We start from the raw sequence: 16,151 nt of genomic DNA on the forward strand, positions 1-16,151 counted from the left end.
GCAGCACTGCCCTGGTAAGTTGTGGCAATGCACCATATGATTGACAGGTGACATCACTTGATTGGTGGGTGCAAGTGGCTTAAAATAAAAATTGCCAGGCCAGTTTGGATCTCCGGAGGGTCAAGATTAGCCCAGGGACTACCCTATTTCTGTCCAAGAGGATCAGACAGCGGTTCAGATCTACTATTATTTATTTTATTACATTGTTTGAAAATTAATTTGGGGTTGTTGAATGTGATTCCAAGCAGAGGATTTACCCAAAATAAATGTATTATGTTATTGCTTGTTTCTTTCAGGTATAACCAATGGAGCATTTGGTGCTTCGGACAGTAGTTCTCTGTGTAGTATTGCATTCTGGCCTGTTTGAAAATCAAGGTATGTATATGAATGCAGGTTTCCTTGGGGGGGGGGGGAATAGTACATATATAGCAAGGCAACAATGTGTGTTTGAGTGTGTGTACCAACTGGGATTGGTAATTTCCTGCTTTTAAAAAGAAAACTGGTGGTACTTACTTACAAGTACCGGTATGTACCATAGTACAGTGGTACCTTGGTTTAAGAACAGTCTGGTTTATGAACGAATTGGTTTACAAACTTCACAAAACAAGAAATTTATTCTGCCTGGCCTTTAATCTAGCCGGATCCCCTATTTCCTTTCCCCTTCCCTTTTTTCTGAAGAAACCTTAGAAACCCTTCTGGGTCCATACATTAAAATTCCTCCCCGGTCTCCCTACTGGTCTAGCATGACTAACCTGGCCAGTTATCCCTGGGGATCCCACTGATGTTTGTTTTTATGCTGTTTTTTTAGCTTTTTTAAAGTTGTTTTAATCATTGTCTTATATTTGTTGTTAGCTGCCCTAAGCTTGGTCTTTGGATTGGGAAGGGCGGGGTAGAAATAAAATTTTATTATTATTATTATTATTATTCTTATTATTAAGAACGGAAGCCAATCAGTGGAAGGGCACTGGCGGCAGGAGGCCTCATTAGGGAAAGTGCGCCTCGGTTTAAGAATGGTTTCGGTTTAAGAACGGACTTCTGGAACGGATTAAGTTCGTAAACCGAGTGTAAAGACTCTCAGTGGTTGCTCCTGAGGAAACAGGCTGACTCCAAACTTCTACAAACTAAGTTCTTTATTGTGCAGATATTTACAGTGGAGTTACAGTAAAGATGTCCATCTCATCCCTCTGCGGAGTCCGGGAATGTCCGTTTCCGGTTTTTAGTCCAACATAAGAGGTGCGGGATCCTGAACCCCCGCCTCCCCCTTCCACGTCCTTCCTCCCTGAGAAATCAGGGCGCGGGAAAAGTTCCCTGTTCCCCGCTTCCTGCTTGGTGCTGAGGCTCCCTGATCCTGTCACAGCCCTTGCCCTGACTTCCTACTTCCATCTCCACCTCCCCACTAGAGGAGCGATCGCTTCCTCCTCTGCTCGGGGAGGAGGATGACGAACTGCGAAGTGGAGAGGGTGGTTCCCTGTATCTCAAATGACCCGGGAACACTACCTGCCTGGGCGAGGGGGTTTCCTGACACCGAGGTACCATGGTATTCAATGGAGCACACTTCTGAGTAGACAAGTAAATAATTGCACTGTAAAGCATATTTTCAGGCCAAATGAAGCACATTTTTTAGGTATCTGTGACCTTAAGTGCAGGAATTTTTAGTTATTTTACACAAAGCAAAAGTATCAGGTTATATGCTACACCACAGTTGATGGAACTATTCATGGGTAGATGTTACCCTTAAGACTGTTCAACAGATCCTGAAGTGTCAGTGAGTCTTTTCTTTTCTCCCTCAGATCGTAATCGGTTTCAACCTAGAAACCTTGAGATTTCCATGAGCATTGATCTTCAGCAGCTATCAGTGAAATGGGATGTTGGCGATGATTCCGAAACATACTACTCTGAAACAGATCTTGTTTTTAATATCCAAGTCAATCGAACCGAAGAGAAGATTATTGACCACCCAACTTGGCATGAAATTCCCAGACCCTGGCCTCTCCAGGTACAGGTGGGGAAGGCCTGGAACTGGAGAGAGCTTTTGCCCGTCAGTGTAGTTAATGCTGAGCTAGATGGATCAATGTTCTGGCTCAGTTTTAGATGGCTTCCTATGTTCCTATGAAAACCAGATAAGCCACATACATATGTGTTCTCTTCTATGCCTGTTATTCAAAATACACTTACCAGGCTGCATTAGAAAACAGTAAAACATTTGAATATAGGCTGGGGGAAGTTATTGCTCTATGTTGAGTTGAAACCCAGGATTCTTAATGCCTGCCACAATACTTAGCCAGTTCCTTAAACTGCTGTAAGTACCCATAATTGTAATTGCAAAGGTCTGAATCATAGAATTAAATACAGTAGCACCTTAGTTTACGTTACCCTTGGGTAACGTAAACTTCGGGTTGCAAAAGCGGCAAACCCGAAAGTGTTTTGCCACTTGCACATGTGCAGAACTGGTCTACAGCTTCTCCTTCAGTTGCAAAAACCTCGGGATCCGGCTGGACCTCCCGAACGGATCCCGTTCGCAACTGGAGGTACAACTGTAGTATCTTTTCTCTAGTCTTCCTTATTTTCTGGGATATGGAGGCGTATTTATGAAAGAATTGCCTTCCTCATTTGCTCTTGAGGAATGACAAAGCTTTCATATTCAGGCAATGACTGATTAATGCACGTCCAAAAGACGTGCAATTGCCCACATGCACATTGCACTGAACGCAGAAGTGACCCAAAAATGTTAATCAACACAGCATGAAAAGGGGGAAGAGTGTCATGGGGCAGGGAGCACTTCTGCATGCAGGGGTCAGGAACAGAACCCCTGTGCAAAATTGCTACCAGCTGTATACAATATATTTTTTTAAAAAACCAAACCCAAGTCTGTAGGGAATTGTCAATTTCTCCTTGGATTTTGTTAGCACGTAATCAAGCTTGGGCTGTAAGTTATGTGAATAAAGTTGTTTAAAATAAAATAATTCAGTATTTAAGCTTATGGTTAGTTCTTTTAAAAGAAGACCCAGTGTTCAATAGTACAGCAATAAATGGAATGCTGAGGTGTCAAGCAAATCTAGTGGATTTTGTTACAGAAATTTAAGGTATATTGAATACACTTAACACACACTTCAAGCTATCATTTAATCTGACAAAGTAGAAAGTATTATCTGCCTAACCTATCTAAGTGTAAACAAGTGGAACATAAGAGATAAGTCTGTTTTGTGTGTGCGCGTATGACTAGATCTTTGACAGAGTTCCTAAACTGAGCTGATATTAGTGGAGCTAGCTTCAAGGTATTGGTCTTATGTACGTTTTATTGAATGTCCAAAATTAGTGACTGCCTCAAATCGTATGTGTACGTTGCCAAATCCCAGGCACATTTCGCAAAAGTCAGAAAACTCAAAAGGCACCACTGGTGAATGTTGACAGTCACCAAAATGGAATGCCACGCATTCCCTTGGAAGTCTGGAAACGATTCAGGCTTATTCATTTAGGTTGCGATCCAGTGTTATCTTTCCCCAAAAGTGGCTAACCAAGAAAACCAAGGAAGCTCACTGAGTGACCTTGGGCCAGTCACTGCCTCTCAGCCTAATCTACCTCACAGGGTTGTTGTGGGAATTAAATGAGGAGGGGGGAGTACCATGTAAGACACATAGAGCTCCATGAGAGCTGCCAAAAAAAAAGACATTGAGGGCAAAGGTGGGATATAAATTCAACAAATAAATAAATAAACTAGAAAGACTTTCCAGATTGTTGTAGGGAGACCTACTGAATAGTGTGGTCTTTGTCACATGGGGCTGCAGTGAGAGAGGGAGGAATTGTCTGGAATTCAGCAGGGGAATCTTAAGCCAATATTTAAGTTCAGTAGACACCCCCTCTCCCAGCAATGCAACCTCATGCAACACAGCCAAAAAAAAGTTGTGATAGGTCTCCCTGATCTCTTGGAGGAATTAGGCGTAGTGGCTTTCGCAGAGGACGAGAACATAGACAAAGAGGAAGAATAAGGAAAGATCCGTTGTGCAATCTTGAGTTCTGCTCATGCAACATTGGAGACAGCCCTATGATTATTATTTTTAGAATGGTCACTCCTCCACATAAACAGATGCCTGCACATTTCATAAGCTAAAGCGTATATACCCAGAATTCTAGAGTTGGAAGGGACCATGAGGATCATCTAGTCCATGGTGGTCCAACTTGTGGTCTAAGGGCCACATGCAGCCCTCAGTGTCTTTTTTGGCAGCTCTTGGCAACATTTGATGTCCCCCCACAGGTAGAAGAGGCACTGGGTTTGGGGAAGGAGGTGTGAGGGTTCTGACAGGGTCCTAGAGTGCTCCGCCGTCTTAGTTAGTGCTTTCCCAGCTTTGGGAAGGAGGTGGGAGGGCTCTAGGACAGTGCCAGAGCCTTGCACCTCCTTCCCAATCCCCTTGGGAAGGCAGCGCAAGGGCTGGGGGCTGGAGTAGGCTTTAAATATTGGCCTCACTGCCTCGCCTGTTATCAACAATGTATTGTCCAGCCTGTGGGTTCTGTGTCAAAGTACTCTTTTCAGACCCATTTGGTCTGAAAGGCTGGACTGTCCTGATCTAGTCCAACCCCCTGCAGTGCAGGAATCTTGCACCCAACATGGGGCTTGAACCCACAACCCTAAGATTAAGAGTGTCATGCTCTACTGATAGAGTTGTCCCTAATTATTCAGCTAAGATATATATTGCCTCACTGTTTTCCTTTTCAATTGCCTGCTTTTTAGGAGAATTATACGACCATTCTCAGTAAATCAAATAGACGTCTGCAATGGAACTGGACTTCCGAAATACCCTTGGAGTGTGCTGCTCATGCAATAAGGATCAGGAGCATGGTGAGGTTTTCTGAAGTTTGGAGCGACTGGAGCCCATGGAAGATAGCAGATGGTGAGCAAACATTGTCACCTTTAAGTATGAAAGAGCAAAATGCCCATTGGGGGAACTGTATTATCACTGTTGAATGCAAGGATAGAGAGCCTGTAGCCTGGCCGATAGCAAGGGTTTTTGAAAGCAGTTGCTTCAGATATAAAGCATGCTTATTTACACATTTACACACATGTTTTGTTGGAGAACAGCATTACAGAATCCGAGGAAGTGTGACTTTTGAAAATTTTTGGAAGAATTTTGGAAGAATTTTGTGCTTCATTTTTCATGTCCTTTTGGGAAGTGTTGATGTGTTCGATTTGCATTAAGAGCAAACAGAACCTATCTTATCTGCTTGCTCCCTTGAGGATTTAATTTCTATACTGCTCAATATGCTGAAAATATCTCTAAGCGGAGGACAGAAAACTGAAGCAACAATAGACAACTTAAATGTAAAAATTGCATACAGTTGTAAGTAAAAATGTTACATTAGTACAACATTACACAAACACATATATACCGGTAATCCATATCAATTCATTTTCCTTCTGACACTGCTTCCATCCCTAGGACTAGTTAGAGTCATTTCAAAATGTAACTTTGGAATGCTCTGTTTTTATAGAAACAGCAAAACCATAATGGCTCACAAATGCTGCCTCATCATTCTGTGTTCCCCTTTAAATTGAACAAAGTTTTTGTTACCACATGCACTTTCTATCCATGGGATCAGTGGGTCTTTCTTCACAAAATACTTAGAAAAATAATTAAGTAGCAGAAAATACAGGAAATTGCAGTCAGCTCAACTTACGCCAACTTTCACTCTTTCAAATCCATCACCAAAACTCTCGTTTTCCATGACGCCTTTGACACAACTCCCTAATTCCAAAACAGCATGCCTAAGTTAGTGTAACTAAAATGCATATATGCTGTTCCTCTGCTTTCTTTTGCCTCCACATCCCTCCACTTCCACTGCCTCCCCAACATTAACGATAAAGTGGGAAACCCCCTGAGGCTTAGACTTAACCTATTGTGTACTGTAGAGTACCAAGGCACTATCTAAATAACTATAGAACACATGGCAACACTTTATTGCCTTTATATTTCTTTATTTTTCCATTTATGAGTTGCTTCGCATAAGATAACTCTAAGCAATCTAAGAATGAAAACATCATCAGCAACAAAAACAACCATTGCAGAAATTTCATATGTAAAGCTATTAAAACCATTACGTTGTTGTTGGCATCCGTCTGTCTAGAGAGAGAATGGAGTGCACATCTGGAAACTGAACGTGACCTCCCCATGTGCAAGCCTAGGCAGTGAGCATAGAGGTCCTGGGTTGCCCAGACAATGACCCCCCCCTCAGCCTCGCTATGTGGTCCAAAGGAAAGCAGAGCAATACATTTAGCACCAGCTTGGCTGCAGGAGTTGCCAGAAGGAGGTGTACAAGGCACCATCCAACCGTCTTAGGGACTCCATTCCCGATTTGTGTAGCAGAGGTCACTTTGATGTTGCTAATGCAAGCAAAACAATGCTGGAGGCAGCAGTTATGACTTTCTTGTCCCTGCAGCCACAGCAGGCGCCGTGATTCTCCAGTGGTTTTACTTCACCCCCAGAGGCACACTCCATTGTCTCCTGAGACAGATGGATGCCAATAACAACATGGGATCAATCTCTTCTCCCCAACCCCCCAATAGATATCAAAGAAACTTCTGAGACAACTTTGAGATGAAACAAAGTTCCACATGGTTTGTTGTTTGGTTTGTTACCGCAAAAAGCTCAGAGCCATGTAGAACTTTTAGGACTGTCCTATGTACTTAACATAGGCGGGATACAAATAATAAATTATTATCATTATTATTATTATTCATAGAAAGAAGCCTTATGAGGTAGTGATGAAGTCACACACACAAATGTACAGTGAGTTCTAGATACAATGAATGAAATGTAATCATATAATACTTATTCAGAAGTAAGCCTCATTGTGTTGGTTGTGTTTATTCTCTGGTAGGAATTGTTGCCTTGGAAACTATTTTTTTATTTTTAAATTAAAACTCTTAATTTACGGAGTGGGGCTGCAATGCCTCAAAGGGTGCCAGTTTCATTGTCACGATTATATGTACAAGCAAATCTCACCCCCCCCCGTTGCTTTGTTCAGGGCTGGGTGCTGCAAACATTCGCTGGTATTTCTTATGGCCAAAGGGTGAAAAGATCGTTGAAATGGGTTCTGACGTCAAGTATTGCTGCATTGGGGTGGAAAACAAGAGCGCACCGAATTTTTATTTTGGTGATAAGCAGATGAATGTTGGACTACAACGAAGAGTATTGGTTACTTTGAAAAATGTTACTCGTTCCAAGAGACTTGGCTACACTATCCAGTGTGATTCCGAAAGCGCATCACTCTTTGTGACCAGTAAGCAGAAAATATTTGGTGTTTCCATTAAGGGAGGGGATTGTGTCCATCTGAGCAGCTTTTTATACTTACTGGCCAGGTTCATGAAGTTTTGTAACAGGAATATCTGAAGAGGAGCTCATGTCCTAAAGCAGGGGTGATGAACCTTCTGTCATCCTGTGATCAGAGCTTCTCCTTATCTCCTTATCACAGTTCAAGGGCACATTCTATCTGATAAGAGAACTTGAGGAGGACCACTGATGTGCCTAACCTGGGGAGAGTCCTGTGGGCCGGATGAAGAACAGGGGGAGAGACATTTGATGTTCCTCACCCTCTTTCCAAAGGACTGCCTCCTCCCATTCTGCACACACCCCAAGATATGGAGAGGCCCTTCTCCATATCCTGATACATGTGGATGGGTGCTAGGTTAAGTTTTAATTCCCCGTGTTTTGGGGGGCCTGAATTGGGTGTTTTAATAATTTGCCATGCAGGTTTCAGCTTTAAAAAGACTGCTGGTGATTGTTCTGTTCTTTGGACATAATTAGCCACCTTGAGTGAAAGTTTGCAAAGTAGAAAGATATGATATAAATTATCCTAATAAATGAATATCCAGAAAGTCACCATGACCAGCTCTATCAAAGGTGGCAAAAATATCAGATCAGATTGATTTGATCTTGCAAAATTGGTAGTCAGTTGATGGTGTGCTCACAGCTGACCCTAAGAGTAATTGTCTTCAAAGGTGGTTGGAAGAATGAAATGAAAGAGGAAAGCATTATAACCCAGCCTTGTTTCAACAGACCAGCCTGATAAACCCAAAGACCTAGCCTGCAAAACAGAAGACATGATTAACTTAGAGTGTACCTGGCACCCTGGTGCTAATGCTGAGTTGCTATGTCCAGCAAACTTCACATTGTCTGATGGGTAAGTGTTCTGAAACCCTGATCCTGACAGGAGAGATCCTTAGGAAGTGACAAAAGTTATGCCAGGCATCATAGTATACCGGTACCTTTTTGGGGGAACACGGGTGGTGCTGTGGTCTAAACCACAAAGCCTAGGGCTTGCCAATCAGATGGTCAGCGGTTAAAATCCCTGCGACGGGGTGAGCTCCCATTGTTTGGTTCCAGCTCCTGCCCACCTAGCAGTTCGAAAGCACGTCAAAGTGCAAGTAGATAAATAGGTACCGCTCCGGTGGGAAGGTAAACGGCATTTCCGTGCACTGCTCTGGTTAACCAGAAGTGGCTTAGTCATGCTGGCCACATGACCCAGAAGCTGTCTGAGGACAAACGCTGGCTCCGTTGGCCTATAGAGCGAGATGAGCACCGCAACCCCAGAGTCGTCCATAACTGGACCTAATGGTCAGGGGTCCCTTTACCTTACCTTTTTTTGAGGAAATGAGTTGTTGACGAAATGAATTATAATGACAGAAAGTGTCCTGGAAGATGATCAGAGGGTTGGTGTAGTGGTTAAGTAAGAGTGGTAGACTCGTAATCTGGGGAACCGGGTTCGCGTCTCCGCTCCTCCACATGCAGCTGCTGGGTGACCTTGGGCTAGCCGCTAGTCACACTTCTTTGAAGTCTCTCAGCCCCACTCACCTCACAGAGTGTTTGTTGTGGGGGGGGGGAGGGAAAGGAGAATGCTAGCCACTTTGAGACTTCTTCAGGTAGTGATAAAGCGGGATATCAAATCCAAACTCTTCATCAAATGGATTATTTGCGCACAGGACTTAGGTTGAGGAAACACTCTACGTTTGCGCACTAGGGGTGGAGGGGCCTATAGCCCTCCAGATGATGTTAAGATACTGCTCTCATCATCCCTGAGAGTCCTGACTATTGGTCATGCTGGCTGGGGCTTAAAGGACATGGTTCAGAAGGAAACCTAGTTAGTGCTAACAAGGAATTTGTACTGGAGGTGGCAGGGTGTGTCATTTTAGGGGCTGAAACTTAATTTCTTAAATGAGGGGACTTTAAAATATGTTTTTGAGTGTGAGGAATTCAACTCTGCAATTATTTTTGTGATTGGACAACATTTAGTTTGGTAAGTCTACGTCTGAAGAAGAAGCACATAAACTGCTTTCAAAAAAACCAATGAATTTTAATTTTACCTTCTGAAAATGTCAAGTAATGCTTAATAATAATAATAATAATAATAATAATAATAATAAACTGCAAGTACTTGGCAATCATTTTTAATGATTTCTATGCATTTTTACACACATTTTACTTCCCAAGCAAAACTAAATTATATTAGTTCAACTAAAATATCTTTTGAAATCTCAAGTAAAGTTACAACATTTCAGCTCCCCTCATTTTTGGAATTTGAAAGTTGAAAAATTCAACATGCCCTACTGGGGGTAGTGGGTGGGAGAAATGTATGCCTTTTTTAAACCTTGATTTCCACTTCTATTATGGTCCAAATATTCTCTTAATATTCTATTTCTGTTGGAAGAACAATAAACTCTCTTTTCTTCCCCTTCGAAACGTCTATCACCATGTCTTGAAAGTTCTTCCAATGAAACGTATTGCAACATGACCTCTTCCCCATCCTGTTCATTCAAGATTGGCAAGCAAACCATATACAATTTAATACTGACATCCAGAAATTGCATTGGAAAGAAACTTACCAATCTTACTGTTGATGTAGCCCACAGAGGTAAGAGTTTATTTTCTCTATTGGTGTTACACTTTACCTACTACTGTACTACCATCTGAAAATAAAGAATAGGCTCCTGCATATTGCAGCTGGGGCAAAACATTAAACAAAAATTTAAGCTATACCCTGACATCCCCAGGTGGGTAAAACGAACTCTTAGGTGATCCATTTCTTTTCCACAAAGAGAATTCTGGGCAAGCTGAAATTCCAGATTGGTAAATCTCAGTAAATATCTCCCTTTTACCCTGTTCAGTTTGCTCCCAAGTGATAAGAGGATGCTACTCCTACTGCTACTAATGGAAGCAGAAGAAGTAGGAACACAGAAAGCTGCCTTCTGCCGAGCACCAAGTCCATCTAGTCCATCAAGTTCAGTATTGTCTATCCTGAAGAGCATTGGTATCCCCAGGGTTTCAGAAGGGCTACTTGGAGATGCTGTGGGTTGAAGCTGGGATCTCCTGCATGCAGAGCAGGTGCTCTACCAGAGAGATAAGGCCAAGCTAAATGCTTGTGTTAATTTTAGCCCATGAGATGGCGTTGCCTGCAATGCACTGTGTTGCCCCCTTGGTATTTCCCAGTTTCAGTATGTGGTAAAGATCCAGCTCCAAATTTCCTGCTGCTCTTTCCTTACAGGTTGGTTACTATGAGAACAGGATTCTGGACTAGATGTGTCATTGGCCTGATACAGAACTTAAACAGGGTGCAAACGCAAAAATTTAACAACAGCAATATGGAATCCCCCCCCCCCAGTTGCCTGTAGGGTGAACTACATTTAGCTGCTGAATGAACAAAATAATAGTCAAGGCATATCATTTATATTAACAATGAATGTTGACATGACCTTCAGAAGGATCTATACCAGGTTATTGGTGCAGTGGGGTTTGTTGTTGTTGTTGTAGCTGTGAACCTGATGCCGGGGATGTTGGGAAACACAGCAGGACTTCTGGGAAACTTGGCTCAGTGCCCTGTTGGCATTTGAGATGAGCGAGGGAGACCTTATTTTCTTCCCTTGTCCTGCCTCTTTAGTAAAAGCAGGTTGGTGCTGGGAGAGAGGGGGAATTAGCTGACTTTTTACTTTTCTTGAATTAAAAATTGTGCTGGAGAAGAAGTGTGTGTGTGGCATGTTTGTGTGTTGCAATGTTCAGCTTGGATTTGGGACAAGCATTTTGAGCTGCCAGAGTTTATAACTGGGCCTTTTTTATTTCAACGATTTAAATACTGCTCCATATTTCAAAGAAATATTGGAGCAGCTTACAAGATTGTACAAATATCACAAGCAGATAACAAAAAAAGCTATTGTGACAGCACAGAACAATTTGATAAGCTATCCTTCTGAAAACAGTAACATAAAACTAAAACAACTAACATATTGGGATCATAATGGCTACTAGCAGAACCAAAATACAACTGAGACAAGCAGACCTACCCACCAAGTATCTACTAGCATTTATTTATACGGTGCTTTTTTCTGGGGAGACACATACCCCTAAACATTTTGTGAATCTCAGTTTGGCTTCATTGAGGGGCAATATTTCAATGTGAGTAGGAAAATGACAGTCCCCTAAACATTATTATTTTTTTAAGAAAAAGGCACTGAATTTATAAATAGCAGCAGTAGCACTCTCACTTCCTCCTATCTGAATTTATGTTCCAAGACAGATTACAAACTGCAGCAGAGGCATCTCCAGTTTTGATCATGGTATTCTATGAAACTGTCCTGAAATAATTCAGAGTTATTATTGCACACTTTTTACTGTCCAAATTCACTGAATTGCTCTTTCAGAAGTGTACATTTTTCTTTCTCCCTTTCAAACTAGTTCACCCTGCAGCCCCCAACAAACTCCTTGCAGGTTATACAAATGCTACTACCATCCAGTTACAATGGCAGATAAATGAAATAAGTGAAGCCCTGTTGCTGTTATGTGAAATTCATGGTGCTTCTCATGATGGGGAACAGGTAAGAAGCAAACATGATTAGCACAAATAAATGTGCGGTGGTCTTTTTCAGATTCATAACATTTGTGGCTTTCCTGTTAATTGCTCAACATCTAGTGATGGCAGAGAGCTAGAAAACACTAGATGGCAATCTTTTGCATGATTGTTTTAAGAAGTATGGAAACTAGTGCTAAAGGAAAAGCTTACTTACAAAATATACACTTTTTTTAAAAAAAGGATCAGAGGCATACACATTTTATGAAACGTGGTATTGTTTTATCGTACATGGTTGTAAAAAAAGAAAATAACTTAAGTCCCCTGTCTACACATAAGCAGCTGTGGCTGGGAAAACGAAAGCAAGAAACATATTTGTAACGATATATCGGGCAAGGTCCTGTTATGAGACTTCCCGCGGGGTCAAGTTGTGAGACTGACCCCCAGGGCGGGACGAAGCCTCTGTGCACTCCTGGCTACTCGAGTCCAGGGGCACATTAGTAATATGTGATTGTTCCCCAGATTGAAGAACAACACACACAAGCCAGTGAAGGCTAAAACTACTTTATTGCAGTTAAAATGCAGAGTATGTCTCTGCGTAGCCAGCTCATGAATTCAGAGCTGTCTGTAATAGCGTCTGACATCTCTGAGCCAGAACTGAAAGTAAGAATACAACAGTACATTACAATAACATCATGTGTGTGGGAAGGCTGATAGGGCTGGTGGCTTTCCCACAGGATGAAAACATGACTCATAGTCAGGTAACCTCGCTGCTGAGGCTTTTCGCAGCTCGGCTTGTAATAATATCACAACAGGTCCTACAACCATCCATTTTACAGACTTGTTTTTCTTTATATTTGTTATGCTTTAAATTAAACATTGAAAGTGTTATGGTTCTTGCTGTATTCTGTTGAAAACTCAATAAACACAACGGTTAAAAAAAAGAATAGGCAGATTAGTCTGCAAAAGCAAAGTAATTATTATTATTTTTTAAAAAGTGGCACAAAACTTTCAGCTCCTGGAGGGACCCCTGTGTGTCAAGATCTTATTCCACAGAACTGTGGCATATGGTGCATTCATGTGAATGCTTGCAAAGGAAAACACTTGTTCCCAAGTTTTTGGGAAGCCATGGTTTATGGCTTACAGCAAATGAGTTCTTGTGTCACTTCTCCCCTACACCAACAGGGGAGATTTCGCTTCTTTTCTTCGCTTCTATATAAAGCAACATAGAAACGAAATAAAATCACAGGTGTGGGCTGCCTGAGGACAGAGTGAGGTTGGTGGAGCCAGTGCCTCATTTGCCCCAATGGACCAGCCGCCACTGATTATGATGTGCGAATGAGACTACTATACTGAGGTGGGCTGGCTTCCATGTAATCATGGATGTGATTATAGCATTAATTGTTAAAGCTGTGAGCACAAAAAGTTGGTACTTTCAACCAAAGCAAATAAGCACGCATAACCATAGCATATCTTCTATCCTTAAAGACCCTGTGAAATATATAGATTGAAAGCCAACACCACAGCCATGTTATAAACGAAGGTCCCACCCTTAGCCAGGTCTAGCTTAGGACTCCTTGCTGACCAGTGTTGGAGTGTGTGATCTGACACAAAAGTCCTGGTTGAAACTTGATTCCTTTTGATATAGCCCAGTTCTGCATCTTATTAGTTTCTAATGTGGGTGGATGTATTGCATAACACGCTATTTTAAATGCAACCAAAGGTTTTTAACAATAGAAAGCTGTAGTTTGACCCTAAACATGTTTAGTGTTCATGTTTTGCAGAAAAACGTTACAGTGCAGTACAGTAAAGATTCACACCCCCAAATTATCCTGGATGGGTTGCAGCCTTCTACAAACTACATGTTAAAAGTACGCTGTGGTGCTGCTAGACATTTTTGGAAATGGAGCAATTGGAGCGAAAGTAAAACTATCCCAACAGATGAAGCTGGTAAGGATGCCATGTTGTGGGGAAGAAGTTTGGGGTGACCAGGTTTATAATCCTCTTCTGCGGGATGCTGTTTGCCCATGTTTTACAAAAAAAAATTGTGGGGAAATGATCAAAAGGGAACCTTTTCACTTTTTGAAAGTGCCGGATGAAAAATGGCAAAAGAATAAAAAACGTCTGGAGTAGATGACCCACTCCTCCCCAATCTCCCCCTCTCCGTCTTCTTATGATGGGCATTGGGAAGAGGATGCAGTAATTTTATTTAATCCTCTGCAGACCCACTTGTGTGGGTTAACTAACAAAGGAAAATAATGGCCCTAGTAAGGTAAAGGTAAAGGGACCCCTGACCATCAGGTCCAGTCGTGTCCGACTCTGGGGTTGCGGCGCTCATCTCGCTCTATAGGCCGAGGGAGCCGGCGTTTGTCCGCAGACAGCTTCCGGGTCATGTGGCCAGCATGACTAAGCCGCTTCTGGCGAACCAGAGCAGCGCACGGAAACGCCGTTTACCTTCCCGCTGGAGCGGTCCCTATTTATCTACTTGCACTTTGACGTGCTTTCGAACTGCTAGGTGGGCAGGAGCTGGGACCGAGCAACGGGAGCTCACCCTGTGGCAGGGATTCGAACCGCCGACCTTCTGATCAGCAAGCCCTAGGCTCTGTGGTTTAACCCACAGCACCACCTGGGTCCCTGTAGCAGAGCTTAAATCCTGTCGTTAGGCAGATTAAAGAAGCATTGGAATAGGGCATTTAACCTTCTTTTAATAATGTGTTCAGCTGCATGAAGCTGTTTTGCAGTGAAACAAACCACACGCTGAAGTAAGTTTAAAATGTACTTATAGTCATGCATTGCCTTAAGCTGCAACTATAAGCAAATGCAGGCATGAACATTATTGGGTACAGGCTGCTTGGACGAGTGAAACCAACCACCTGTCTCCTTGATCCTTGCCCATACTGGCTTAGAAAAGCTAGCTGGGAGGGGCTGGGCAATGGGCTCCGCGGGCTGGTGAATGCTTCCCTCTGTGAGGGAGTCTTCCCAGAACCGCTGAAAGAGGCGGTCATTAAACCGCTTCTTAAAAAAACATCTTTAGACCCGGCCAATATGGCCAACTATTGCCCAGTCTCAAATCTTCCATTCTTGGGCAAGGTGATTGAGCGAGTGGTTGCTGAACAACTCCAGGCACGCCTGGAAGAAGCGGACCATTTGGATCCCTTCCAATCGGGATTCAGGCCTCATCATGGGACTGAAACTGCCTTGGTCACGCTGGTGGATGATCTCCGGTGGACTAGGGACAAAGGTGAGAGCTGTTTCCTAGTTCTGCTGGATCTCTCAGTGGCCTTTGACCATCATATCCTTCTGGACCGGCTAGAGAGGTTGGGAGCTGGGGGCACTGTTATACAGTGGTTCTGCTCCTTCCTCTTGGGCCGTGTTCAGAAAGTGGTGGGGGGGATGAGTGTTCAGACCCCTGGGCTCTCACTTGTGGGGTGCCTCAGGGTTCCGTCCTCTCCCCCATGCTTTTTAATATCTATATGAAGCTGCTGGAAGAGATCATCAGGGGGTTTGGGCTGGGTGTTCATCAGTATGCGGATGATACCCAGCTCTACCTCTCTTTCAAATCAGAACCAGTGAAGGTGGTGAAGGTCCTGTGTGAGTGCCTGGAGGTGGTTGGAGGATGGATGGCAGCTAACAGATTGAGGTTGAATCCTGACAAGACAGAAGTACTGTTTTGGGGGGACAGGAGGCGGGCAGGTGTGGAGGACTCCCTGATCCTGAATGGGGTAACTGTGCCCCTGAAGGACCAGGTGCACAGCCTGGGAGTCATTTTGGACTCACAGCTGTCCATGGAGGCGTAGGTGAATTCTGTGTCCAGGGCGGCTGTCTACCAGCTCCATCTGGTACTCAGGCTAAGACCCTACCTGCCCGCGGACTGTCTCGCCAGAGTGGTGCATGCTCTGGTTATCTCCCGCTTGGACTACTGCAATGCGCTCTACATAGGGTTACCTTTGAAAGTGACCCAGAAACTGCAATTAATCCAGAATGCGGCAGCTAGACTGGTGACTGTGAGTGGCCGCCGGGACCACATAACACCGGTCCTGAGAGATCTACATTGGCTCCCAGTACGTTTCCAAGCACAATTCAAAGCGTTGGTGCTGACCTTTAAAGCCCTAAACGGCCTTGGTCCTGTATACCTGAAGGAGCGTCTCCACCCCCATCATTCAGCTCGGACACTGAGATCCAGAACCGAGGGCCTTCTGGCGGTTCCCTCACTGCAAGAAGCAAAACTACAGGGAACCAGGCAGAGGGCCTTCTCGGTAGTGGCACCCGCCCTGTGGAACGCCCTCCCATCAGAAGTCAAAGAGATAAGCAACTACTTGACATTC

At 43.4% G+C, this 16,151-nt stretch overlaps 1 protein-coding gene across 1 annotated transcript in view; it reads left to right on the forward strand.

Annotated features, from left to right (window-relative positions):
• Positions 1-294: 294 nt before the first annotated feature.
• Positions 295-16,151, forward strand: part of OSMR (oncostatin M receptor) — a 28,696-nt gene continuing 12,839 nt past the window's right edge. The window contains exons 1-8 of the mRNA XM_033164562.1: positions 295-375; positions 1,791-2,002; positions 4,727-4,886; positions 7,018-7,272; positions 8,049-8,172; positions 9,752-9,900; positions 11,715-11,854; positions 13,611-13,776. Coding sequence (XP_033020453.1) covers positions 306-375; positions 1,791-2,002; positions 4,727-4,886; positions 7,018-7,272; positions 8,049-8,172; positions 9,752-9,900; positions 11,715-11,854; positions 13,611-13,776 — 1,276 coding nt within the window. The 5' untranslated portion in view covers positions 295-305. The remainder of the gene's footprint in view (positions 376-1,790; positions 2,003-4,726; positions 4,887-7,017; positions 7,273-8,048; positions 8,173-9,751; positions 9,901-11,714; positions 11,855-13,610; positions 13,777-16,151) is intronic.

The sequence above is a fragment of the Lacerta agilis genome, chromosome 11 (genome assembly GCF_009819535.1).
Source record: "Lacerta agilis isolate rLacAgi1 chromosome 11, rLacAgi1.pri, whole genome shotgun sequence".
NCBI classification, from domain to species: domain Eukaryota; kingdom Metazoa; phylum Chordata; class Lepidosauria; order Squamata; family Lacertidae; genus Lacerta; species Lacerta agilis.